The sequence below is a fragment of the Perissodus microlepis genome, chromosome 22, assembly GCF_051167445.1.
Source record: "Perissodus microlepis isolate ML-2025 ecotype Zambia chromosome 22, ASM5116744v1, whole genome shotgun sequence".
Classification (NCBI taxonomy): domain Eukaryota; kingdom Metazoa; phylum Chordata; class Actinopteri; order Cichliformes; family Cichlidae; genus Perissodus; species Perissodus microlepis.
In genome coordinates, this window is record NC_140481.1 from 10874408 (window position 1) to 10898946 (window position 24539).

The window sequence follows — 24539 nt, forward strand, 5'->3', positions numbered from 1 at the left end:
TTAAATTTGAATTTGAATTGCTCGGATTGAATGTGAATTGTAACTTGAATAAATGCTTTTAAAAACTGAATATGAATTAGCCTAATTTGAAATTCAATTTATTGGTTTGAAAATGATCATCACTAAACTGAAATTGAATTTTATAGTTTGAAAATGAATGTATGTATTACATGTATAAGAACAAGCGTCATGTTAACAAATGATAGCTGTACAGTAACTTTTATGCTTATTGTAGCTGTTAGCTAAAAACGCTAATTTAGTGTAGTTTGCCCTGAATTCAGCTTTGACAAACAAATATGATCGACTGTTTCTAGTAGAATTCCAAAGTTGTCATCTTGTACCCTCTCAGAGCCCTGTATGCTTGCAGAGACCCCTACAGTAGGGAAACATGCAAAATGGTGTCCAAACCTTTGTATTTTAGCTTTATTTATGTCTTACACAGCATCCCTTATACATGTAATACATTTATTACCAACCTGAGAGTTTATCCGCTGGTCATTCGACATGATGAATGACTTCTGAAGACTTAATTCAGCTCAAGACGCTGTAGATTCCCGTCAGTAACACTTTCGGTCCGCTAGTAAAACGTAGTTCTATTAATCTGCGCTCGATTACTCTTGAACCGGAACCGGATGTAAGTTCCAAAAAACTGAATTTTGGAACTGAAATTGAATGGACTACTTGCACAATCACTTCCGCGTTCTATGTAGTCCTGCCCCAGTGCTTCCGGTGTGGTTAAACCATGGCAACGTTCTACACTCGCTGCCTACAAGAGCTCCCAAAATTGAACATCACTGATGTTCATCGGATTTGCAGAGTGACGACTACCCCCGCCAGCAAATTAGATAAAGGATTTAAGTTATATGCTGCATCATATGTACACAACTACGAAGGTAAGAAAAAGTAAATTAACGACAAAGAAACACTAGCTAGCGTCAAATGCAAACACTACGTTACTCCGCTATGTCCTTCATTTGATGTCAATTCTCTATATTACATGTTTTATTAAACGGTATTTTATGTCGTCCGAAACTATAGTTGAGGTTTTCTTAACTAATGTCACTTTTGTTGTTAGACACTGTTATAATAGCGTTAGGTAGTTGTCTAACTAAGGAGGTAGTTAACTACCTAATGCTACTCTTGCTAAGTGTAAAATATATATGTTTAAGACGTGCTGACATGAGTAATACAGAAATAATGCTAATGGTACTTGTATCTTTATTCAGTGTCCAATAAAGACAGGTTGTCAGGGGAGGTCGGTGTGAGAGCCTTGTGCTACAGGTCAATGAGGAAGAGTGAGGCACCACACAGACTAAGTGTAGGCAGGAAGCTGTGTAAAGTTGTTAATCCCCGTTCAGTGGGGTTCAGTTCATTTAAGCATTAGTTAAGTTCATTCCTAAAGGCCCATCAACTTGAATGTTTTCCTTGTCTCCCTGCTTTATCACTCCTAATTTGACTAGTCAGATAGTTAAATCAACGTGTGTTTGGGTGATCAGAAACATTTGACACCAAGTTAATACTGCAAATATACACAATCAAAGTTATTACAGTTATCAAGGATGGTTAAGTTGTTTTATTAGGGAGAGAAAGAAACACTAAGCATTCAGGAGGGTAAGCCTGTAGGGGTCAGTAACCATAACACTGAACTATGTTCCTGTTCGGCTCTTCCATGAAGATGTTACATTTTTAAATTTTTGTTCTTTCTTCTTAGATTAAGCTTCTGGATTCATCGCTGGTGATACTGACACATAGTCAGTGCTCCTGTGTGGCAGGCGCTGTTATGTGCAATCACACAGTGGCACTGCACTTCCAAACAGCACACTACTCACAACTCACCCTGTGCATAGCTGCACGGAATCTGAACAGCAATGGCACAAGCCACGGACAGTGGTAATTTAAATGAGGTTAAAGTTTTTGAATTAGTCCATGTTTACATATGAACAGCAACACCATCCATAGTAAATGTGTCTTCTGTTAGGGTGTGAAGCCAGGACCCATCAACTCCATGATCTTCACTAAGCCGGTACCAAATAGGATGGCCCAGACTGGAGTACGGTAATTAGATTTGTAAAATTTGGTTTCATGTGTTACAAATGTATGTTGCTATTTGTTCATACATACATGTGTCAGAATAGGTATTAATTTACATACAACATTACACTTTCTGAAGACGGCTAACTCAGTCATGTACATATACATCCCAGTCTCTAACTTATGCACCACTGTTTTACACCTTTTAGTTTTTAGTTTAGTTGTTGTTCAACTGCTCATCAGTGGGATGCAGTGGTGTGACTTTGTTGTGTGGGCACAAGAGGACTACCTAGTGCAAAGAATATACATGGATACAGATGTGCACAATGCAATCAGAGAAAAGGCAGACTATTTCTTTTTTTACATATATATGCCAAGATACCTGTGTTTGGAAAAATGAACAGTGAAAACATAGCAAAAAGAAAAACAGATCCTTCAGGCTGACTGGAACAAAATAACTGATGTTTTATTTGCAATGTATTTCATGAATTATTTTGTTGTTACATGTTACTTTTATGTGAAATCAATAAACTGTTATTTAAGCAATGGCATCAATTTCATTTTTTAAAAACACACATTAAAACATTGAATTTGTGTAGAACTTATTTACATAGTATTTAAAACTCCATGCCTAGCATACTGATATACATTTAGACAATAACACAACTGAATGAAGAAAATGACAAATGGTATTTTTGATGTTACAAAAGCACAATGTCACTTATGATTTTAAAACGATTTAGTGATTTACTTTATAATTTTGATAAACAATTTTGTTGAATCTGAATAGTAATATAGTAGTATAATTAAACAGTATTATTAACATTCAACATTTGCAATGAATTTGAATTATCAATAACTGAAACTCAACTATCAGCACTCAAGTACCAGTTCTGTAATCAAGTATTGTCAGCTGAGAAGGAAGAAATGCAACTGTAGTGGCCTCAGCTGCAGGTCATTTTCCATAAGTTACTTGTACTGGCACTGGTGTCTTGGGAAAAATCCATCTTGTCTCACTTAACCCATTTTTTAACTAATGCTGTGTTCTGGTAATTTGACAGCATACATGCTACTGCAAACAGTTGGTTGATATTGTAAACATGTGACATGGTAATGATGCTATCAAAAAGTTTGTTCTGTTTTATCCTCCTAATGACTCGCTCCACATGCACCCTGAGTCTGGCTATGGCCTGCGTCTCCTTAACCTGGTATGCTGGCTTCTGCTTAGATAGAAAAGGTACACTTTGCATTTACAACAATCGGTGATTAGGAAGCCCTTATCTACCATCACTGCCATGTCTTCAGTCAACTTCTCAGCAATGCCTGATTGTTTGAATAGTTCCTTGTCACTAACCGAACCAGCATACAGATTAGAGATGAATGTCACTGGACCATGTGGAGCTATGCCAACCAGGGCTTTCATCGTACAGTGGGATTTGTACGAAGAGTACATTTCACTTTGGAGAAGTGGTGAGGATGGTGTCTGACGCCTCAGCTCTGTACAGTCAAGGATCATCTGGGTGTCTGAGAAATCTTTGAATTCCTCAGGGAGGTAAGCTTGCACTTCTTCACGTGTAAGCCAAATGCATTGAGACCCCAGTGCAGTGGCAAGAAAATTTGTCCATGTTGCAATAATGCGGCTCACTGTGGACTGGTGTATGTTAAATCGGTGTGCCAGGTCCCTCACCTTCAAACCAACTGACAGGAAAACCAGGAAAAGAAAAAACTCGTCAATTGGCTGTAGCAGCTGCCTCTGGAAGGTGAAAACAAAAGGGAAAATGTTACTCCTTAAGCTATGAACTAGTAAAATTATGCTTTTCTTGGCTAAATGTTTTGTAATGGTTATGCATACCATACTGTACCAGGGGGTAAACAATGAGGTGCTGTAGTACACAGTATGTAAAGGATACTGAGTCTAGCATACATACACCTGTGTATGTATGCTATTGTACATTATGTAATGTTATTGTACATAAATACAATAACATTACACCTCTAGTTCTAACTACCAACAAACCCATAACCTACCGTTGATGTTCGTGCAGGTGTCAACACTTCTTCGTTCTGATTGGCAGCTGACTTGGCTCTTGAAACCCGGATCATTTTATAGATGCAAGGCTCAATCAAAAACCAAAATGCCATCAAATGATCATAGCTTGGAAATCTATTCACGAGAGAGACATACATCGTGTCAATCATTAATTAACATCCAACATTGGCATAAAAATAATGTAAACTGTGACAAATATGCTAACGGTATGCTGTATAAAATAGTCTGATTAAGAGTCTATTTGGTGTTGTATTTTACCTGTAGCATTAGGATATGGTTTAAATACTAAAGCATGTACATGAAACATACAATCAGCAGAGAAAAAGTAAATATCTATTTTGTTTTCATTAAGATTGGAAACACTTGAAATTTAACCTTGGTATATTTTAAACAGTTAGCTTGAATAGAACTTAGGTGTACCTGGTATAGAATCGGATGTCAGTGTCGGAGCCAGCAAAACGCTGTAACCCAAATTCTCGCTGGACACGTAACTCCTGTATTTCCTTTCTCAGAGTCTCCATGTCTTTGGACAGGTCTTCTGCAGCTGATGCAGATATGTCCAATGCAGACGGCTCAGGGACTGAGCAGTAGTCATGATCTCTTGTAAGACTGTGCTCTTCTTGATCGTCAGGAGGAACTAGTTCAGGGCGTCGCTCCGTTCTCTCCCAAACACTACGCCGCGGTGGTTCAACTTTATAGCCATTCCACTCAAAAAAGTGTTGGTACAGCACCTTTAATAAGCCGCCTTCGACCATCGAGGGTTGTTGGCTCTATGAGTTGATCACTGGCAAAGTGTCTGCAGCAGACCCTGGTGTGAGAGGTAATCGTGAAATGATCCCGGTGTTCTGACAAAACGTCCTACCTTGTCAAAACATCCTACCGTAGCGTAAATTTATGGTCTTGTCTATCAATCCGTGCTGCCTTATCAGAATATGCTACCTTACGTAGTTAATGGCTCCGTCGTATAGGTAGGACGTTCAGATGGCCAAATCACACTTAAAAACTTTGAGTTATTTCGCTAGGACGTTAAGAACATGCTTCCTGCTGGGATTTATTTAGGTAGGATGTTCAGATGGCCAAATCACACTATTAAAACATGCTTCCTGCATGGTTTTATTTAGGTAGCATGTTCAGATGGCCAAATCACACTATTAAAACATGCTTCCTGCATTTTTTTTATTTAGGTAGCATGTTCAGATGGCCAAATCACACTATTAAAACATGCTTCCTGCATGGTTTTATTTAGGTAGCATGTTCAGATGGCCAAATCACACTATCAAAACATGCTTCCTGCTGGGATTTATTTAGGTAGCATGTTCAGATGGCCATATCACACTATTAAAACATGCTTCCTGCGTGGTTTTATTTAGGTAGCATGTTCAGATGGCCATATCACACTATTAAAACATGCTTCCTGCGTGGTTTTATTTAGGTAGCATGTTCAGATGGCCAAATCACACTATCAAAACATGCTTCCTGCTGGGATTTATTTAGGTAGCATGTTCAGATGGCCATATCACACTATTAAAACATGCTTCCTGCATGGTTTTATTTAGGTAGCATGTTCAGATGGCCAAATCACACTATTAAAACATGCTTCCTGCATGGTTTTATTTAGGTAGCATGTTCAGATGGCCAAATCACACTATCAAAACATGCTTCCTGCTGGGATTTATTTAGGTAGCATGTTCAGATGGCCATATCACACTATTAAAACATGCTTCCTGCGTGGTTTTATTTAGGTAGCATGTTCAGATGGCCATATCACACTATTAAAACATGCTTCCTGCGTGGTTTTATTTAGGTAGCATGTTCAGATGGCCAAATCACACTATCAAAACATGCTTCCTGCTGGGATTTATTTAGGTAGCATGTTCAGATGGCCATATCACACTATTAAAACATGCTTCCTGCATGGTTTTATTTAGGTAGCATGTTCAGATGGCCAAATCACACTATTAAAACATGCTTCCTGCATTTTTTTTATTTAGGTAGCATGTTCAGATGGCCAAATCACACTATTAAAACATGCTTCCTGCATGGTTTTATTTAGGTAGCATGTTCAGATGGCCAAATCACACTATCAAAACATGCTTCCTGCTGGGATTTATTTAGGTAGGATGTTCAGATGGCCAAATCACACTATTAAACATGCTTCCTGCATGGTTTTATTTAGGTAGCATGTTCAGATGGCCAAATCACACTATTAAAACATGCTTCCTGCATTTTTTTTATTTAGGTAGCATGTTCAGATGGCCAAATCACACTATTAAAACATGCTTCCTGCATGGTTTTATTTAGGTAGCATGTTCAGATGGCCAAATCACACTATCAAAACATGCTTCCTGCTGGGATTTATTTAGGTAGCATGTTCAGATGGCCATATCACACTATTAAAACATGCTTCCTGCGTGGTTTTATTTAGGTAGCATGTTCAGATGGCCATATCACACTATTAAAACATGCTTCCTGCGTGGTTTTATTTAGGTAGCATGTTCAGATGGCCAAATCACACTATCAAAACATGCTTCCTGCTGGGATTTATTTAGGTAGCATGTTCAGATGGCCATATCACACTATTAAAACATGCTTCCTGCATGGTTTTATTTAGGTAGCATGTTCAGATGGCCAAATCACACTATCAAAACATGCTTCCTGCTGGGATTTATTTTGGTAGCATGTTCAGATAGCCAAATCACACTATTAAAACAGCCATTGTCTTCTCAAGTCGGAATGGGTCGGAAAGCCATGAAAACTTAGTATGCCGTTAAATTTGGCTGAAGCCGAACAAAGTGGGACACAGCAATGTTCGGAGTATTTCTTGTCCTGTTTTTGAAAATGTTCTGTTTTAAATACTTTCCTTTTTATACTCATTCTGAAGCGACATTAGCATAGCTACCGACAGATAAACAAACATACCGGAAACGCCCAAGCGGTAGTATTTGGAAACGTAAATACGTCACATGCCCGAGTGCAAGTAGTCCATTGTAGAACTGAAACTGAATGGTGAGAAGTGAATTTGAAATTATTCGAGAGCTAAATTTTTAAAGGATAAAATACAGTTACAAAGCAAATGAATTCATTTTCAAACTATAAAATTCAATTCCAGTTCAAATTAGGCTAATTCATATTCAGTTTTTAAAAGCATTTATTCAAGTTAGAATTCACATTCAATCCGAGCAATTCAAATTCGAATTTAACTTATTCAAATTCAGTTTCTGATGGCACAGATTTCTCTCATACAAACACAGACCACATGATTGTTGCAATGTCACTTCATGAAAAAGCCTCACTAAAACAAAAGTGGGAGGAGTCATGAGCGAGTATCGCAGTCATGTACAAGTTCTGAATTTCGTTTAAGCTGTGTACTAGAATACATTGAGTACAGGGCGGTGCACCTTAAACTCCTTCCATTATTAATGAATGTTCGGAGTGAAAGGGAGAACAAACATGCACGAGGGTGATTGATGCATGCGGAACAGGTTGTAATTCAACATGACAAAACCAACAGCATTTTTAAAAAAAAGAGAGAGAGAAAAAAAAGCATTTGTCATTCTGTACATGCTGCCTTTGTTATTTTTGTAATACCGATTTATTATCAAACCGGATTCACTACTGTTCTTTGCATGCACGAACAAACTGCCCTTTTGAAACGGACTCAAAATGCCGACATAGCAACTGCAGTAATGTAGGCGCACACACAGTTTGCGTCATTGCCTTACTGATACAATGATACCCACAGCTGCTTATGTGCCCGCTGCAAAGAGGTCAAAGATTCAGAGAAGCAAACTGCCGAGTATGCACCAACAGTTTAATCAGTCATACACATTTTATTTTATTTGCATTGTCACGGTCCTATTAGATGCATTCAGTGTAATTGTGATTTATCGGTCATGTCAGAACTGTGTGCAGATTTGAATACAAAGTGCTGAATCGCCGTGAGTTTCACTTCTCAGGGCGTCGTTCACCAGCAACAGCAGCAGCAAAACAACGAACTACTGCAGGAATCGTTTCAAATATAACCTAAAGCACAATTCGTTTTTACTCTTTTCCCTTTTCTAAACGATCAATTTTGATATGCAACAGTTATTAGCGATAAAATGTTCAGAGAATTAACTGCAAAAAGCTGCAAGAGCCCTAACCACACGGGCGCATAGCAGTAACACTAACTTCCACTATATCCTACTTTAAACATTGTTTCCGTGTGGCTTCGTTGCCTTTTATTATGTCTTAGAAAAGTTTTTCACCCGTTAATGTTAAGGGTTTTTTTGTTTTGTTTTGTTTTGTTTTCCTGACTCGCAGGAGTTTTTTCATGTTTCCTCTTTCCCATGTACCCTCACATTCTTTGGCCGCCTTCGGATCAAAGAGTTTCTATAAAAAGCAAGAGAAGTCACCTCTCCTCCACACGTCTTTTGTAGTACTTGTGGCTGCATTCTATTTTAAAGACAATTCACACAGAAATGGTTACTAAATCTCACTTTATTTTGTTTTTTGAATACACATCTTAAATATTTATCAGGATCAGGTTGACGTCATGTCGTGTTTAACCGTTACGGGCATTAGCTATCTTGGTGTGACAGCTCTTTGGCTGGAGCACAGAAATGGGATGGGGCTTTATTCCAGGAAACCTGACATAGAGGACTGGAGCTATAAAGCCAGCCTTTTCATCCACTGCAGCTCCAGTCTTCAACCTTCCTCAACTTCAGCTGTTAGGTTAAGCGCTTCACTCTGAAATCATGGCCAAGGACATGACTTTGCTGTGGGGCTCCGGATCTCCTCCCTGCTGGAGGGTAATGATCGCTCTGGAGGAGAAGAACCTGCAAGGATACAACCAAAAACTGCTCTCCTTTGAGAAGGGGGAGCACAAGTCAAAGGAAGTCATGGACATTAACCCCAGGGGTCAGGTAGGTTCATATCACACTATGTAAACACTCTCATATTTGAAATCTGCATTTGTTTTCCTGAAATGGAGTAAATGGAGTATTCACTTGGCATTCACAAATAAGAAGACTTGAACCAAACAAAGTGTTTATGGTTTTCCTTCCACTGTCTCTTAAAGCTTCCTGCCTTCAAATGTGGGGACAAAATCATCAATGAGTCCTGCGGTGCATGCTTCTTCTTAGAGGTGAGAACTCTGAATCTGGCCCTACTTGAAATGCTATGTTGCCATGGAGTTCCTAGGTAGCAGAGCTGCTTGTGATTATATTTTTAACAGTGCATTGTAAAAACAGACACACTATACCACAGATGTAAAGAACGAGAGCTTCTTGCTTTTTTTCCCCCCAACAGTCCAAGTACAAGTCACAGGGAACCAAGCTGATCCCTGACTGCGATGCGGAACAAGCATTGATGTTCCAGCGTGTGTTTGAGGTTAACACATTCGGAGACAAAATGGGTATGTTAGTTCGGAGATGCAGAATATGTCTCAGTTTTGTTTTGCCGTGCAGTGACATAACTGTTGAAACCTGAACTTCCTTCATCACAGTGCGTGTACCCCAAACAACATTAGAACCACAGGGATTTAGTGAGTCTGTAAAGGATATATCAAGGCTGCTAAATCTCTTTCTGTGTGACCTGGCTGATGTTGTCATTCAGAGGTCTGTGCTCTGGGATTTTGAACTGCTGTATTTGGCAACACCACACTAACAACTGTCACTTGTCTTCAGCAACCAACCCTCCTCAGCCTCCCCTTGAGACCTTTAGTTGTTCAAAACACACGGCACACACTAATGATCTGTGCATTCACATAATTAAGCCATAAGAAATCCCTTAGTTCATTTTTCTGGTGAGCAACTCTCATAACAGAGATTGATGTTAACAGGTCACATGTTAATCCCACCAGTGATCACATGCTCAGACTAGCTTTGCATGTAAAGTCACTTGTTTGTCATGCGATTTGGTACTTGTAAAATTCCCTGGTGGTGTGTGGGTAGATTTTATTTAGGTTTTGTAGAGATACAATTATTAAAGTGTATGTCAGGTTTTGTTGGTTTATTTTTTTTGTGTGTTATATTTTTCTAGGAAATGTTATCTACTACAACTGGAAGGTCCCAGAGGGAGAGAGACACGACTCTGCCATTAAGAGAAACAAAGAAGCTCTGACCGCTGAGGTCAAGCTTTGGGAGGGATACCTGCAGAAGGTATGTGAATGACGTGTATGCCTACAGTCTGTTGTGCTAAACTAAAACTCAGAATATTTCTACCAGTTTTTTCTAAAACAATTTTTAAAAATGAGGTATAATAACAAAAGTTTTTGAAATGGTGTGCATTAACAGCATTAACACTACTATCCTGGTCAGCAAGCTGTAAAAGAACAATTTAGCTCTTCAGACTTTGGCCCTTAAGGGTGTTACACAAAATTCTATGTGTTAATTATTGATCTTTAGACATCCATGTAGTTATACTTGAACAAGGCCATGCTGGTAGTTTGAATCAGTCTGCAGTGCTAATCTTCATGTCTGTAGAATAAAGCAAGCCTTATTCATCAAAGTCAATCTTGCCTTGGTTTTTAAGGAAACATAATCAATGCAGAACATTTATTAAGCCAGGCTATAACCCCCTGTGATGGCTATTTTTCTATTTTTATTTTACTTTGTGTGCTTTCTAGCTTTTTTTCAAATTTTTCTTACATAACTACTTCTCCTTTTCTTTTTAGACATCAGGCGGTTTCCTGGCAGGAAAGAACTTTTCCCTGGCCGACGTGATTGTTTTTCCAGCCATTGCTTATCTCTACCGCTTTGGGTAAGTGGACTAAATGACCAGAAACATCTCTTAGCAGCCTGGCTAGATGTGTGGATGGAATAAAAATAGCAATGAACTCACTTCAGCTTTTTTCTTTCCTGCAGGCTTTCTGAAGAGCGGTACCCAAAACTGACAGAATACTATAAAAATCTGATGAACAGACCCAGCATCAAAGCCACCTGGCCTCCTACTTGGAAGGAGACACCAGGACAGGACATACTTAAAGACATCTGAGATTCAGATGCTCTTTGGTTAACCAGCTAACGTTTCCTGTTGTGTTTTTCATGTATTTCCATTTGTTGTACTGCTCTACCCTTTCATATTTTTTAACATCATTTGTTTCTGAAACTGTCTGATTCTCATTGTGATGTGAACAAAAAGCAATAAAAAACGTTTCAGTTTTGTCTGCTTTATTAATATCATATTATTGACCACAAAAGACCCATTACAGTTTATTTTAGGTTTTCACACCTTTCACTGCAGATTTTATGTTTGGATGCACTTTTCAAGAAAACTGTCATGATCCTTCCTGCAACTTCTGCAGAGAAAGAGAGACAGCTCACTAGACTCAGCTAAATAATTGTTTCTGAATAATTTTTATTCAGATTGTAAATATTTCTTTTCATAATGGACTCAAGCAAAGAACCAGCAAAGATCTCAAATTAACAGCAACTTGATTTATTGGGTTCACCATGGGGATTTTGCTAAAGAGAATATTTACTGGGAGAGTGAGTATTTTCTCCAGGTTTGGTTATAGACTATCAATTCTATCAAGGTGTAGTTTAGAAAATTCAGGGCCCATAAATACTCGGTTGACCTAAAAGGGAGTTGTTTCCTTTTCCTCTTTTTAATGTGTCTCTTATGAGCCAGCAAGTTTCAAACCAGGTACAGAGAAGACTGATAGGTTTGTAGCTTGAACCTATTCGCTGGAACGTTGAAGACAATATAATTACACAGCAAGCAAGACACGAAGTAGGCAAAGTTCTTCATGTTTCTCGTGCACGGGAGAGAACCGGACAAACGCCGTTCCTTCGCTTGACCCCAGTTGCTCTCGTCCGCTCCCCCGTAACACTGCTCTTTTATTGAGGTTACATGAATATGCATAGGTTCATTAACATATGACGTCTACATACAAACAAAGAGTACCGTGTGTGTGTGTGTGTGTGTGGGGTCAGAGTGTGACCCCATAAATGACTTCCCTAAACCTGCTGGTCTGGAAGTCCAACAGTTCATCTAAACAAAAGGCACTTAGCCTAAAACAGATATAGCCACGTTTATCCTACCATAAAACAATAAAACAAGGTACGACCTCTTCCCATGCTCCCAGGATGTAGGTGTGCCTTTGCAGCCTGCTAAAGATCACACATCCTATCACTACACAATTGATTATACACCGCTAAGCATATATGGTTAAATATTTCTAAGCATAAATGACAATCAACAATACAAAACCTAACAAAGACCCCCATCACAAATGATGGCATTTGATTTCCAAAACATTTAGAGCTATTTACAGATGTGCATCTTCTGGACTTGGTTAAAGAGGGATGTGATCACTAAAACTGTGTGAAATGTCTTATCCACTGCCCTGTTTGTCTGGGAGGTTGGAGTGGTTTCACCTGTTGAACCGGTTTTAAAACCTTTTCCCCTGAACAATGTTTGTTTTCCCCAAACAAGAAGGAGCTCATGAGCTTTCTGTGTTTTTTAGGGTGTTGCCATAATGGCGAGTATTCTCCACATGCTAAGGCTGATTGTGGGGTTCTGCAGGGTTCTATGCCAGGACCATTTCTATTCCTATTATCCAGGCTTCATTTAGGCACTATTGTCAGATGGCATAATATACATTTTACCAGCTTTATTTACCTATGAAGCCATATGATGCAGTCCAGTTAGTTAGTTAAACTCCAAGAATGCTTTAAAGACATTAGCTGGGACTACAATAAGAGAACATATATCTATTCCGTCAGCTTCTCTTGGTTTTCTGTTAAATTGAGAATGAATTTTAAAATCCTTCAACTTATATAAAAGGTCTTAGATAGTCATGTATCATTTCATAGTTTCATACTATCCCAACATAACATTTTTTTCAGACTCCTGGTTTACTTGTCATTCCTACGGTATGCAAAAGTAGAACGGGTGGCAGCACCTTCAGCTTTCAGGGCCCTGCTCTGTGGAACCAGCTCCCAGTTTGCATTGGCTGTCACTGTTTGGTCGCTGTCATAGAACTGAAGGCTAAAATCAAATATGAGTGGTCAGCTTGTCAGCGTGCTTTTGACACTGTTAAAGCTATCTGGTTTCTCCTATTGTCCCAGGACCATGGTGACTGAAAGTGATACAGGGGCAGGTGGTGGCTTGCTTCAACTGTCACCCAAACCATAGATTCGTATATCAAGAAAACATTTTGGCCCATGCTTCAATTAGAGCATGCTGTTCTTGAGTTCATACTCTTGGTTTTGTATGTTGCCTTCTATGTCTCCCCCCCCCCCCCCCCCCCCCCAGTTACTTCAGACAGCAGGGTTGTTGGGTTAACTTAAACATGAATTCATTTACACTTTACAAAATCACTTGCTTGTATTTGTAAGGAAGATTTAGCTCTACTGTAGAGGCAGAGAGGAAGTCATAACAATGATCAGCACACATAATAGTCTATGAGTTTTCACTTCAGAAAATACCAACACAATATCATCTAAACTCTAAGTTTGTGTTCATGGTAGCTGTACATAAAGCTGGCTGTGCTTTTGAGAGAAGGACGTTGCATGTTAGTTTTTATATTTTGCACAAGAGAGTTTCAAAGACAAAAGCAGTTAAACTTTGATTAGAAAAGTCTAGATTTGTCAGTCAGTGCTTTTTAAAGTGCTCTACACTATTACTGATGCAAATGGTTTGAAGGGAAAGGAAAGAATAGACAGGCAAAACTGTGTCTTTCTCAACTTTCTGGACTTCCTAGAGTTCAGCTTTGGAGTTTTGATGGAGTGGTGGAGGCTATTTTTTTAAACACCATATCTATGTTTCCCTCCAGTGTTCATCATCATATCGTCTGGGTTGATTGACTGATTGATTGAGTGATTAGCTGATTGATAACATAAATTTGTTGTTCTGTCTAACATATAAGTGTCACATTAAATTCAGTTGATCTGACATAAACATACGTTTTAAATCTAAAGAACGTTTGAAGAATTTTTATCAAGTGCACTTCCACCTTTTTGTGTTGAGAAACATCACATGGAAATTATTTGAGTATTACAAGTAATTTTAAGTGACACTATTAGAGTTACATTTTAAGTTTGATCAAGTTTAGTTTCAGCCAAATAATTGGTTTCATTTTTTCAGTTACATTCCATTTAAACTTTATCATTTAAATGGATATAATTTGGATACAATGTATACAATTTGTAAAGAAAAGTTCGGCATATTTTCATTGGAAATTTCATTTAAAATCTGCATAGTGTAACTGATGTGTAAGTTTAACTCTTTCTGTCTGTAAGTTTAACTGTTTGACAACAGACTAGGCTACGGTGGCTCGTGAAGGATTACATTTCAGAATTTGCAGTGTGTGGACAGATAGTGTTCAAAAGTGGTTGCTTACATGCACAATTGTTTAAATATATATATTTTTGATTTTTAAAAGAAAACTAATTCAGGTTAAATCCAGAAAACATGTTATGTTTATTAATCTGTTAAAGCCACACTTTTTGTAATTTGATGACAGCTGTACTTCCGGTGTCTAATTCGCAATGTTGTTAATTTTGTGTTGTTATATTGCCTGCTCATCCTAAAGTTACCAAAGCCACCAATGCTGTGTCAAGTTTCACTGTTAAAAACTGTTTTTGGAGGTATCTATATGTGTGCACATATATGACTGAGACATGGTCAGCATGGGTTATCATTTATTTATTTATTTTATTTATTTATTTATTTTTTGCCTGTCCCATGTGGTTTTTTAGCCGTCAAAATTGATGTCTGAAAGCCAACAAAGATACCTAATGGATTTACTTTGCCAAGTGGATCATCACGGCCTTGCCGTTTTGGTCCATTTGATTGGCCTTTGTTGTTATTATTTTATTTTATTTTATTTTATTTTATTTTATTTTATTTTATTTTATTTTATTTTATTTTCAGTTGTCACAGATGGGACAGACATGACTGGGGGATAGGAAAGGGAGAAAGAAAGATGAAGGAACAAAACACAGAGGGGAAGAGGGACAGTGAGAAAGGACACTTAAAAAGAAAAAAAAATCTCACGGATTACCTGTTGAGAGAAAGAAAAGAGAAAAAGAGAAAACAAGTAAAAAGAGGGAACAACATAATAAACACAGCACTATCGCATTAATCTAGCTAACAGTAAATAACAGTAAATACTAAATATTGAATGTTGTTATGCAGCACGCAGGACCGACAGCGCACAATGTGCTTTGAGGTAGCAGCCAAGAAAGGTGTCGTTTGTGTCTGTGAACACCCGTGTGCATACCTGTGTGTATCAGCGTGCTTGTATTCAAAAGGTTTCTCCACGTAATGATCTGCTAGATGGTCTGGGGAGCCATAGCCCCGTCCCCCAGGGCATGAAGCAGGTATGGAGGAGACTCATGCCCCAGACATCCAGAGGCCCCAGAGTGCGAGAGCCCAAGGAGGACCACCAGGGGTCTGTGCCACCCTCCTGGGAAGAGCTGAGGAGAGCCCCAAACGAGAGGTCACCCAGCAGCCACTGAGCAGAAGCCAGAAGGGGCTGCAGTGGTGTGCCCGCAGGCTCTGCCCGCAGCGAGCTGTGCCAAAGCCACAGGCCCAGAGGCCGAAGGCCTGAGGGCCCCCCACACCCCGGAAGAGGCCCGACCGAGCCACGGGCGCCACCAACGCACTGACGCCTGAAGCCATCGGCCACCAGCAGGGAGTGTGGTGAGGGGAGATAGTCCTGAGATGTTGCCAGAAAGGTGGAGTCTGAGATCCGACCTGACATATAGAAACAGACAAACAGGCACACGCAGACACAAACGTGCATTCCTACCCTTATGCACACATATACAAATACTCAGCACTCACACAACGTAAAGACAGACACAAATGGACATTGTACACACAATCACGCCCCAAACATACTCTCTACCTCAGGTCCAGGTCCAGATGCTATCCTTTCCCCCGGGGTGGAGACAAGCAGACTGCCCCCGGCCCTGCAGCAGCAGGGAGGCCCTGCATCCCAGATCCCAATTGGAGGCCAACACCTCCGTCCAGCCCCTCTGCCCCGATGGCTAACAGAGAACGGGGGTGTGGGAACACCCCATACCTCCCTCCGTCCGCTCATGTGTAGTGTTGCCGCGTGTTGTTCTAGAGTGCATTTAAAACACGGGAGGGCATGGTGCTTCCTGCCAGAAAGCTGCAGGTGTCAGCATGGCCCCTCCCGAGAACTCTTAATGTCTACATGCATTGAGAGGTCGGCACTGGCGCCAGTGGGTTATCATTTGTACATAAAGGAAGGACACATGATCCCAATGTTTCCCTCTAACATGTCACTGCGGCAATTTCTATCTAAAAAGCCGTGGCAAGCAAATATGAGTTTTCAAAATTCTAACCAAGGCAAGAAAGAAAGATGGGACCAACAGGAGGCAAACAATTACCATCAACAAACCAAAACACAAAGTAAAGTAAGTGGGAGCAACTTTCACTGACCACACCTGAGATTGAAGGCTACTACCAGCTGGAGCACTAGAAAACCGACAGTGACAGGATTAAATCATAAACCTGCTCAAAAATCTATTCTAAGATGTCGAATACAGTGGGGAAAAAAATAATGCAAAAAAAAAATTAATGTTGGTAAATTAATATCAAAGGAAGAGCTGATCAGCTGCAGATTAGCTGTGAGGTCACATTGCCGTGTTTCAGTTACTGCACTGCATTCCTCTGCACAAAGCAGCCTTCCTCTCTTTTTAGCTTTTGTAAGCAGCTAGTCCTTTGTGTACACAAGCTGTTTTACTCATTCCAGATGTTCGACCCACTGTGTGTGGGTGATCAAAAAACAAAACAAAACAAAATTGGAATAATATCTTATCACTGTATGAGCCATGTTGCAATTGTAATTACATGTAGCCCTGAATATCAAAGAAAAACTGATGAGCACTGTTACATTTGACAGCATTACACGGCAGTAGTTGGGCTTTAATGAAACAATTTATGATGCAGCTGTTCCACGCTCCCCAAGTGGCGTTCGTTCACATGTTGGGTAGGAAGGACTAAGAGCCAAGGAGAGAAGACAAGGAGACAAATCAAGTGTGTGCAAACTGAGAAATAGGAAAGGAGGTGAGACTGTGGTGCGGCCAGCTACTGAGTCAAAACTCTTTTACATTCATTTTAGTGCTTTGTTGGTTATTCTGTTATACTCTTGTATGTGATTGTTTCCTGAGTGTTTCCTTTCTGATAATGTTATCAACTGTTATCAAACATAAAGATGTTTAAATTCTGACACAAAAAGGCAGAAAAACCTTAAATTGTGCAAGACACATAACAGCAAAACATGCAAGGTTTCTTGAGAGCAGGACTATGACATTAACCACCTATGTTAACATTTCTTTGTGTGGGACTCTCCAGACATAACACCAGTCTGTCTTTCTACAGTTGGAGTCCTTTGTATCTTTCAACAGGATTATATAATGATAAGAGTACAACATCACTGCCCTCTGCTGATGGATTCACTTCATTCATCGGGCACTGATCCTGTTAGTATCTGTGATTGCATTTCAGTTTGTGTGTTGTTTGTTCTTTGTATTTGGAAAAGTCAGTGTCTGAAAGTAAAGAGCAATAAACTAAATTCTGCAGTTTGCTACTTAAACATTCATACACGTTGTTTTTCAGTATGAACCCAAAATCAGCCTGTACACATGGGAGGCCAGCTTCATTTATGGAATATGGCAACAACCAAAGCTAGACACAATAATCAAAGCATATGATCAATTTTCACTTTGGTAAATGCCAACATAAAATTATCTAAACTCTAGTTGTAGGGCAGGTTATTGACTGTGCCAGAGACTGGCTGTGCAAATAGATCCAATTGCAAAATTGCCCTTTGGATGGCTCAAAGGACCATTTTCTATTTGCACAGCCTTTTCGTTAAATGTAGTCGTGTTTGATGAGTTTCATTTCCTCTGATGTTAAACGTTAAAGATGATAACACATTTGATCTTCGTTGGTCTTCTCTCCCTCCTCAGCTCTTCTTTATGTCAAGGTATGATGCACTATGCAATATCTTGTTATGACAGGGCTAAACGTATGCAACTACCTGTTCATGTACCATTATGCTTTTTTTTTTAGCACTTTTGTGTGGTTAAATGTTTGTGATATATGAACAACTTCTTTGTACATGTAAATGTTTCCTTAAATATTTCCCTTTTCTGTTCTTCAGCATGTAATCCAAATATTCTGGAGAACATGGATTTCCCGGGAAATGACATAACATTTCTCTACTCCCCTGATGTTAACCACTGTCAGCTCCTGTGCACCCAGCACCCCTCTTGCCTCTTCTTTACCTTTATTCGTGCTGATTGGACCCATGATGACAGGTATGACTGGCACAAATGAGTTGCAATATATACACGTACTTATCCAGGTCCATCTTGCAGTGGCAGGTTGTAAGGTGCAGCAGTCTAAGCAACACCACCAAAGTGTTCCCAAACAAGGCGATGAGTTCCTTCCAAATGACCTTTCTCTGCACCGCATCTCTAAAGTTGAGCTGAACTAATTTCTGCTTCTTGTATCTGTGATCTACTCCTGATCCTGGGTGAGAGTGAGAAGGTAGATTGACCAGTATATCAAAATAACGTTTGTGCTTGTTTCTCTTTCACCACAAAATTCAACAGACTGTGCTCTCCAGTTCCATGGCATATACTTTTTTGAGTGAGGAGTTTGATCCCCTTGAAGTTTGAACACACCATCCCTCCAGTCTGCCAATCCAGAGGAACTCTCCCCAACTTCCACGAGATATTACAGAGCTGTCCCACACTGTATACCAGTATACTCACCCATGGTTACTGCCTCTCACTGATGGCAACTTGAGATTATACAGAGTTCAACCAAAAGTCTAAAGAACCAAAGCCAGCTATAGGAAGCACTGTATGTCAAGTAATTTCGGGATCTGATCTGTTATGTTGGTTATACCATTGCTTCTTCTACTTGTCGGTCTCTGCAGGCACTTCTACTGCTACCTAAAGTCCACTCCCTTAGGAGAGCCCAGTGCTCAGACTCCAGTACAGGGTGCCACTTCTGGTTTTTCTCTAAAATCCTGCAGCACAGACCCACGTAGGCTTACAACCATTAATAAACCATTTTAAAAATTAAGCAATTCATGAAGTATGTTCACCTCCAGTTCACCTTTTTTATGCATGTTTCTATTGTTTGAAACAGAACCTTGCCTGTCTGAGGTGTACCAAAACATGGACTTTATCGGGGGAGACTACAGGTCCTTGTTCACAGGTGACCACGAGGAGTGCCAGCGAGTGTGCACTCAGGACCCTGCGTGTCAGTTCTTCACTTTTGCAAAAGAGAATTTCTCAAATAGTAAAGTCAGGTAAATTTGAGTTAGGATAGTGTATTTATTTTAAACACATGTTTCCATAGTTATTTATTGTTTAACCACAAAAGATTTGTCCTACACCTCTGCATTTCCCAAAGTTCATCTTATTGCAGTCTTGCGTCACATCTTGTTTTTTAAACTCCATGTCCATGTTTGTCCATGATATTTCGCACTCTAACATCAAAGGAGAATATGATTTCTTGTTCTGTTTAAGGTATAAGTGTCACCTTAAATTCAGTTGGACTGTACCAAGGACTCCTGTTATTGAAAGAAAAGCTGGTGTAACATCTGGATTCTCCCACAAAACATACCAAACTCAGCACTTTGACAAAGGTACATAGACCTAGTTGTAGCTTTCGGCCCACTTCCTGTTTGTTGCCTGTGTGTTTTCCTAATGTAAGTAAGTAAAATGTATTTATATAGGCCTTTTAAGACTAGAATCTATTACAAAGTGCTTCACATGGGAATATAAAAGTATATCAAACGAAACAAATGTCTTTCCTCTTTTATATTCAGTATGTCAGAGAAAGCTTTTTCCAAACACTGACATCCCAGGAAGTGACATTGAGTCGCTGCCTGCTGCCTCTCCTGAACACTGTCAGACTCTGTGCTCAACTCATCCGCGCTGCACCTACTTCACTTATAACAGGTAGTTGTCTGTGTTTCAGACAACGTCTCATCTGAGAGTGAAACAAATATCTTATGTGTTTTTCTTTTTCTTTCATGTCTAACAGGCAGTGTAATAAAACTGTACTTAGGTGCAGAATTATAGCTCTACAGCTCTACATTATATGCAAACATTTAGACCCTCTTACACATTTTGATTTTAAGCCTTTTTGATTTTATTTGTTTGTTTTTTAGGAATACCTTTGTTTGTTACCTGAAGGAAAACACACATGAAATAGTCACCAGGGCAGATACAGGCACTTCAGGGCTACCACACCGTTCCTGTCAGCTTGACGACAGTGAGTAGCGCAAATCAACCTGTAATGCTCCGCATGAACGTGTTTGTGAGCGAACAGTTACTGAACAGCATACAGTGTTGTGAAAAGTATATGCCCCGTACCTGATTTCTCATTTTTCTGAATATTTCACAGTCTTACATGTTTTAGATCATCAAACAAATTTAAAAAGTAGACAAATGAATGTGGGTGAATACTGAATTATAACACTGTTACATAAATGTTCAATTTATTGGAACCTGGAACCTTGGGCCCACCTTAAGAAACACTCAATCAGGCAGTTCCTGGAGGATGAAGTAATTGATTCCCCCACCTCTAGGGCATTATGGTTCAGTCCCACATTGTCAGGTTGCACTGGTCCAGATCCCGGAGGAGATCCCCCAGGACACCATCGACTGTCTCATAAGTATGATTAGACATGCATGCCCTGATGTGGTTAGGCCGCTTCAGAACAGGCTTAGGCATGCACGTCTAGGGGCCAAACAAACTACTAAGGAGGATTTTGAGTTCATACAAGTATAGATCTGACATCACTGAAATCTGATTTGTTTTGAAAGTGTTTCTTTCGCTTCATTTTTGAGCAGTGTAGAGTTACAGATATCAATTTGTCATAACCTAGGGAGAAAAAGTAGAAAATAACTTTTAACCCTCTCAGGCTCAAATTAAGTTTTAGTTGCTAATGCACAACCACGTCCTGCAGTGGTACTTCTGAGTAAAAAAAACAAAAATATGTATGTGGGGTAATCAGGTTGTTAGTTTTTAACTGTTGCAAATCGGCAACGCCTGCCTCGAGAGGGTTAATGTAAAAAATTAGTATTTCAGACATGATGACAAACCAAATCTATGTCATTTTCCTCTAATACAACATGTGGATGTGAGACAATCATCTTTTGGGCTTTGTTCTGTAAAGGTAATATTGTTAAAGACACTGTAATCATGCACAGGAATATTTTATTTGTCCATCCCTTCAGCATAGTGACATGTGTTTCTGCTAACAGACTGGGCTAGAGTGGCTTATGAAGGAGTAGATTTCAGAGGTTCTGACATTCGCTATGAGCTGATGGATGATGCAGACACATGCCAGAAGACATGTACTGAGGACCCTCACTGCCAGTTCTACACCTATGTTGATGAAACCTTCTTTGATCGCAGTTATCGGTGAAGTATTACGAATACTTCTGTGCACACTTTAAACTAGTAATTCACGTCACACCCAGAAACCACGTCACATTTACTAATCTGTTGTATTCACACTTTTTGTAATCTGATGACAACTATATCTCCAGTGTCTAATTTAAACTGTTGGATTTTGTACTGTAGGCGTCGCTGCTACCTGAAGCGTGTCATCACCATCCCTGCTCCTCCCAAAGTCATCAAAGTCACCAATGTTGTGTCGGGCTTCTCCCTTAAAAACTGCCCATAGACTGCAGGGGTGTCGAACTCCAGGCCTCGAGGGCCGGTGTCCTGCAGGTTTTAGATCTCACCCTGGGTCAACACACCTGAATCAAATGGTTAGTTCATTAGCAGGCATCTGGAGAACTTCAAGACATGTTGAGGAGGTAATTTAGCGATTTGAATCAGCTGTGTTGGATCAAGGACACATCTAAAACCTGCAGGACACCAGCCCTCGAGGCCTGGAGTTCGACACCTGTGCCATAGAGGGATCTACTTGTAACATATGTGAAATTAAGTTTGAAGACTTCACAGCTCTCAGTGGGATTTTTGTGGAACCTAAATAAATCATTTCAAACATGAGCTGTCTGTCTGACATGTTTATTAAACAAATATGTCCACTTTAGTCTCATCTGACCAAAAGGAAAATGTTCCAGAAATTTTTGTTTGTTTAGATGCAACACAGCTAACCTAACCTAAGATGTGCTGCTATGTTCTTTTTAGTCAGATGAGAGTTTTTCTCTGTAAACTTTCCAAACAAGCCACTTGTTCAGTTTTTTGTGATTGTGCTGACATGAACTTTAACATTTAAAATGTTAACTGAGGCCTTTGCAATCTAAAAATGAACTCTTGGGTTTTATGTTTTGTTTGGGTTTTCTCAAAGGATTGCACGTTCTGTGTTTAGGGCGAATTTGCTGGAATCTCTGCTCCTTATGGTTTTGCATTAACACACATGTACATGCTCCAGCCCCAACAAGCTGGTAACCGGGTAATTAGTTGCCACACAGGACACAATAAAAGGGGTTCTTACAGCAGTTTAATGACATACAGAGAACATTCAGAAAGGAGAAAAAAGTAAAAACATACTATGGAAAATATGTATAGGACATATGGCAGTGGCTCTGGCTACAAAAGAAACGAGAAAACAAAGGAGAAACAAAGCAAATTAATGCCAAGCCCAGACCACCAAATCATAATGGGATATCTCTACACATGTGAGGACATGGCAGTCTCTAGCCACATGATCTCTAACACCAACTGCTACATAAATATATACACCGGCCTCTTTAAAATATTGCCTGAAAATTGCAGAGCAAACCCAACTCCAGCTTAAATAAACATGACACAAACCATAGACCAAGATGCAGTTGGTGAAATTTGTAAAGAATAACCACTCCTCTTTGCAATGCTTCCACCTTGTGGCGGATGTTTGTAACCTCAAGTGAATACACCAGGGGTGTCCAATCCCAGTCCTCGAGAGCTACCGTCCTGCAGGTTTTAGATGCATCCTTGTTTTGACACACCTGAATCAAATGAATGGCTTGTTATCAGGCCTTTGCCAAACTTGATGGCATGCTGAAGAGGTAATCAAACCATTAGGGATGCATCTAAAAACTGCAGGACAGTAGCTCTCGAGGACTAGGATTGGGCACCCCTGCTTTACACCATGGACGAAGAAAGAACATGTTTACTGGCATCCTAACATCTCAAGAGAAAATTTGTAGTCCAGACGGGACTCAGCGTTAACAGTCAAATACTCCCAGATACGCACATTTCTCTCTGTTCTAGTAAATGTACCCATCTTGTTTTAAATTTGGAAGACTTTCTTCTAAACATCAGGAGTTCAACCACTTTGCAGTAACAGGTGTAATGGAAACTGCTGTCGGGGCTACAGCACTATGTTCATATAAAATCAGCTAAAATTGTGGTTTTAAAGTTTATGCAACAAATATAATGTCCACTATCCTGAACAAACAGTGACGTGAACAGAGAATATACGTGCAAGGTGGCAATTCTGGATGAACATTGTTTTAATGAATTTTAACTGTTTACAAATGTTTGGTGTTATATGTTTATAAATGATCAATTTTTGCATTGTGCAGTTTATTTGTTTTATTATGTTTTGGTAGAAGGAAATGAATCTTTGTCCCTACATGTTCTTCCTTTGCTTTTGCACCTTTGTAGTTTTGACAGCAGAGGTCACTAAATTAACTGCATAAACCACTGGTGCTCATACTGTGTTCAGTATAGACTTTGGACATTTACTTGCCAGTGGATGTGCTAATCACTTTAATTTTCAGTGATCTTTTTAACGTTAGATTTATATGCTGGCACTACCATTATCTAATAAGTAAACCCTATTGGGTAATAGCTTTGTACAGCGTCTGGGGATCTGAATGCTTCTTTAAACCTTTAAAACATGGGCCTGAGAACAGTACGGTGGTGCAGTGGTTTGAGGGTTAGGGTTAGCCTGGAAAAAGACTGTATAGTAAGGATGGCTATTACATTATCAGCCGGTTTGCAGTCGGTCCACTTGTCAGTTTGAGTTTCCTTCAAAAAATAAAGAACTGATGGCTTTTTTATTTTCTGTTCATTAGATAAATTTAAAGTTGAGTTTTTGAGGCCTTGTTTATAGTATTTGTCCGTCATTAGCTGACAGGCAGTTTTTCACCCCAGATAAATTAGATGTGAGGTGAGACAGGAGGAATTTATCACTTGGAGTTCATGATAATCCGATTTATTTGATTTCAATGAGTGCAACAGCTGCCTCACAAAATCGTTAAGAAGTAACAATGGGCTGGGGTCGCCTAAGCTAATGTTAGCCTCATATATTTAGTTATATATAAAATTTAAAAAAATTCATAGTGATGCATGCATGTCATCTGCAGGCTGGCCATTAGAAAGACTGGCTTTTACTCCCCTGTCTATGGCACAGACAAATAAAAAATGAACCATGTTCCTATTCTCGGAAAATTATATCTATTGACATGTAATTAAAAAAAATCAGCTGTGATGCATCGATGTGGCTGAG

General features: G+C 39.5%; 3 protein-coding genes and 1 long non-coding RNA gene across 4 annotated transcripts; 3 read left to right on the plus strand and 1 right to left on the minus strand.

The window, feature by feature from the left end:
* Nucleotides 1-1127: 1127 nt before the first annotated feature.
* On the plus strand, nucleotides 1128-2577 carry LOC146362623 (uncharacterized). Its single transcript, XR_014799291.1, has 2 exons — nucleotides 1128-1890; nucleotides 1979-2577. It is a non-coding gene; the product is annotated as an uncharacterized LOC146362623 (long non-coding RNA).
* Nucleotides 2477-4916, minus strand: LOC146362624 (uncharacterized). The gene is made up of 3 exons (XM_084920094.1): nucleotides 4502-4916; nucleotides 4060-4195; nucleotides 2477-3784 (listed from the first exon to the last, which is right to left on the minus strand). The coding sequence occupies exons 1-3, from the start codon at nucleotides 4834-4836 to the stop codon at nucleotides 3215-3217; spliced, it is 1041 nt and encodes a 346-aa protein (XP_084776220.1). The 5' UTR covers nucleotides 4837-4916; the 3' UTR covers nucleotides 2477-3214.
* A 3788-nt stretch (nucleotides 4917-8704) lies between these two features.
* On the plus strand, nucleotides 8705-11224 carry LOC146362625 (glutathione S-transferase A-like). Its single transcript, XM_084919629.1, has 6 exons — nucleotides 8705-8985; nucleotides 9141-9206; nucleotides 9371-9476; nucleotides 10103-10221; nucleotides 10737-10822; nucleotides 10927-11224. The coding sequence occupies exons 1-6, from the start codon at nucleotides 8818-8820 to the stop codon at nucleotides 11054-11056; spliced, it is 675 nt and encodes a 224-aa protein (XP_084775755.1). The 5' UTR covers nucleotides 8705-8817; the 3' UTR covers nucleotides 11057-11224.
* Nucleotides 11225-17933: 6709 nt separating this feature from the next.
* LOC146362626 (coagulation factor XI-like) lies at nucleotides 17934-22080 on the plus strand. The gene is made up of 9 exons (XM_084919485.1): nucleotides 17934-18029; nucleotides 18207-18363; nucleotides 18990-19099; nucleotides 19205-19367; nucleotides 19588-19706; nucleotides 19890-20022; nucleotides 20235-20338; nucleotides 21334-21493; nucleotides 21656-22080. The coding sequence occupies exons 1-9, from the start codon at nucleotides 17969-17971 to the stop codon at nucleotides 21756-21758; spliced, it is 1110 nt and encodes a 369-aa protein (XP_084775611.1). The 5' UTR covers nucleotides 17934-17968; the 3' UTR covers nucleotides 21759-22080.
* The last annotated feature ends 2459 nt before the right edge of the window (nucleotides 22081-24539 follow it).

What these genes read in the sequence shown, in the direction of transcription:
- LOC146362624 (XM_084920094.1), bottom strand. Translation starts at nt 4,836, where the DNA reads ATGGTCGAAGGCGGCTTATTAAAGGTGCTGTACCAACACTTTTTTGAG. An exon ending in GACATCCGATTCTATACCAG is followed by an intron (nt 4,196 to 4,501) that starts GTACACCTAAGT and finishes TCTCGTGAATAG; the next exon opens with ATTTCCAAGCTATGATCATT. An exon ending in CACCTGCACGAACATCAACG is followed by an intron (nt 3,785 to 4,059) that starts GTAGGTTATGGG and finishes TTCACCTTCCAG; the next exon opens with AGGCAGCTGCTACAGCCAAT.
- LOC146362625 (XM_084919629.1), top strand. Translation starts at nt 8,818, where the DNA reads ATGGCCAAGGACATGACTTTGCTGTGGGGCTCCGGATCTCCTCCCTGC. An exon ending in ACATTAACCCCAGGGGTCAG is followed by an intron (nt 8,986 to 9,140) that starts GTAGGTTCATAT and finishes TGTCTCTTAAAG; the next exon opens with CTTCCTGCCTTCAAATGTGG. An exon ending in GTGCATGCTTCTTCTTAGAG is followed by an intron (nt 9,207 to 9,370) that starts GTGAGAACTCTG and finishes TCCCCCCAACAG; the next exon opens with TCCAAGTACAAGTCACAGGG.
- LOC146362626 (XM_084919485.1), top strand. Translation starts at nt 17,969, where the DNA reads ATGATAACACATTTGATCTTCGTTGGTCTTCTCTCCCTCCTCAGCTCT. An exon ending in CAGCTCTTCTTTATGTCAAG is followed by an intron (nt 18,030 to 18,206) that starts GTATGATGCACT and finishes TCTGTTCTTCAG; the next exon opens with CATGTAATCCAAATATTCTG. An exon ending in ATCCTGCAGCACAGACCCAC is followed by an intron (nt 19,100 to 19,204) that starts GTAGGCTTACAA and finishes TGTTTGAAACAG; the next exon opens with AACCTTGCCTGTCTGAGGTG.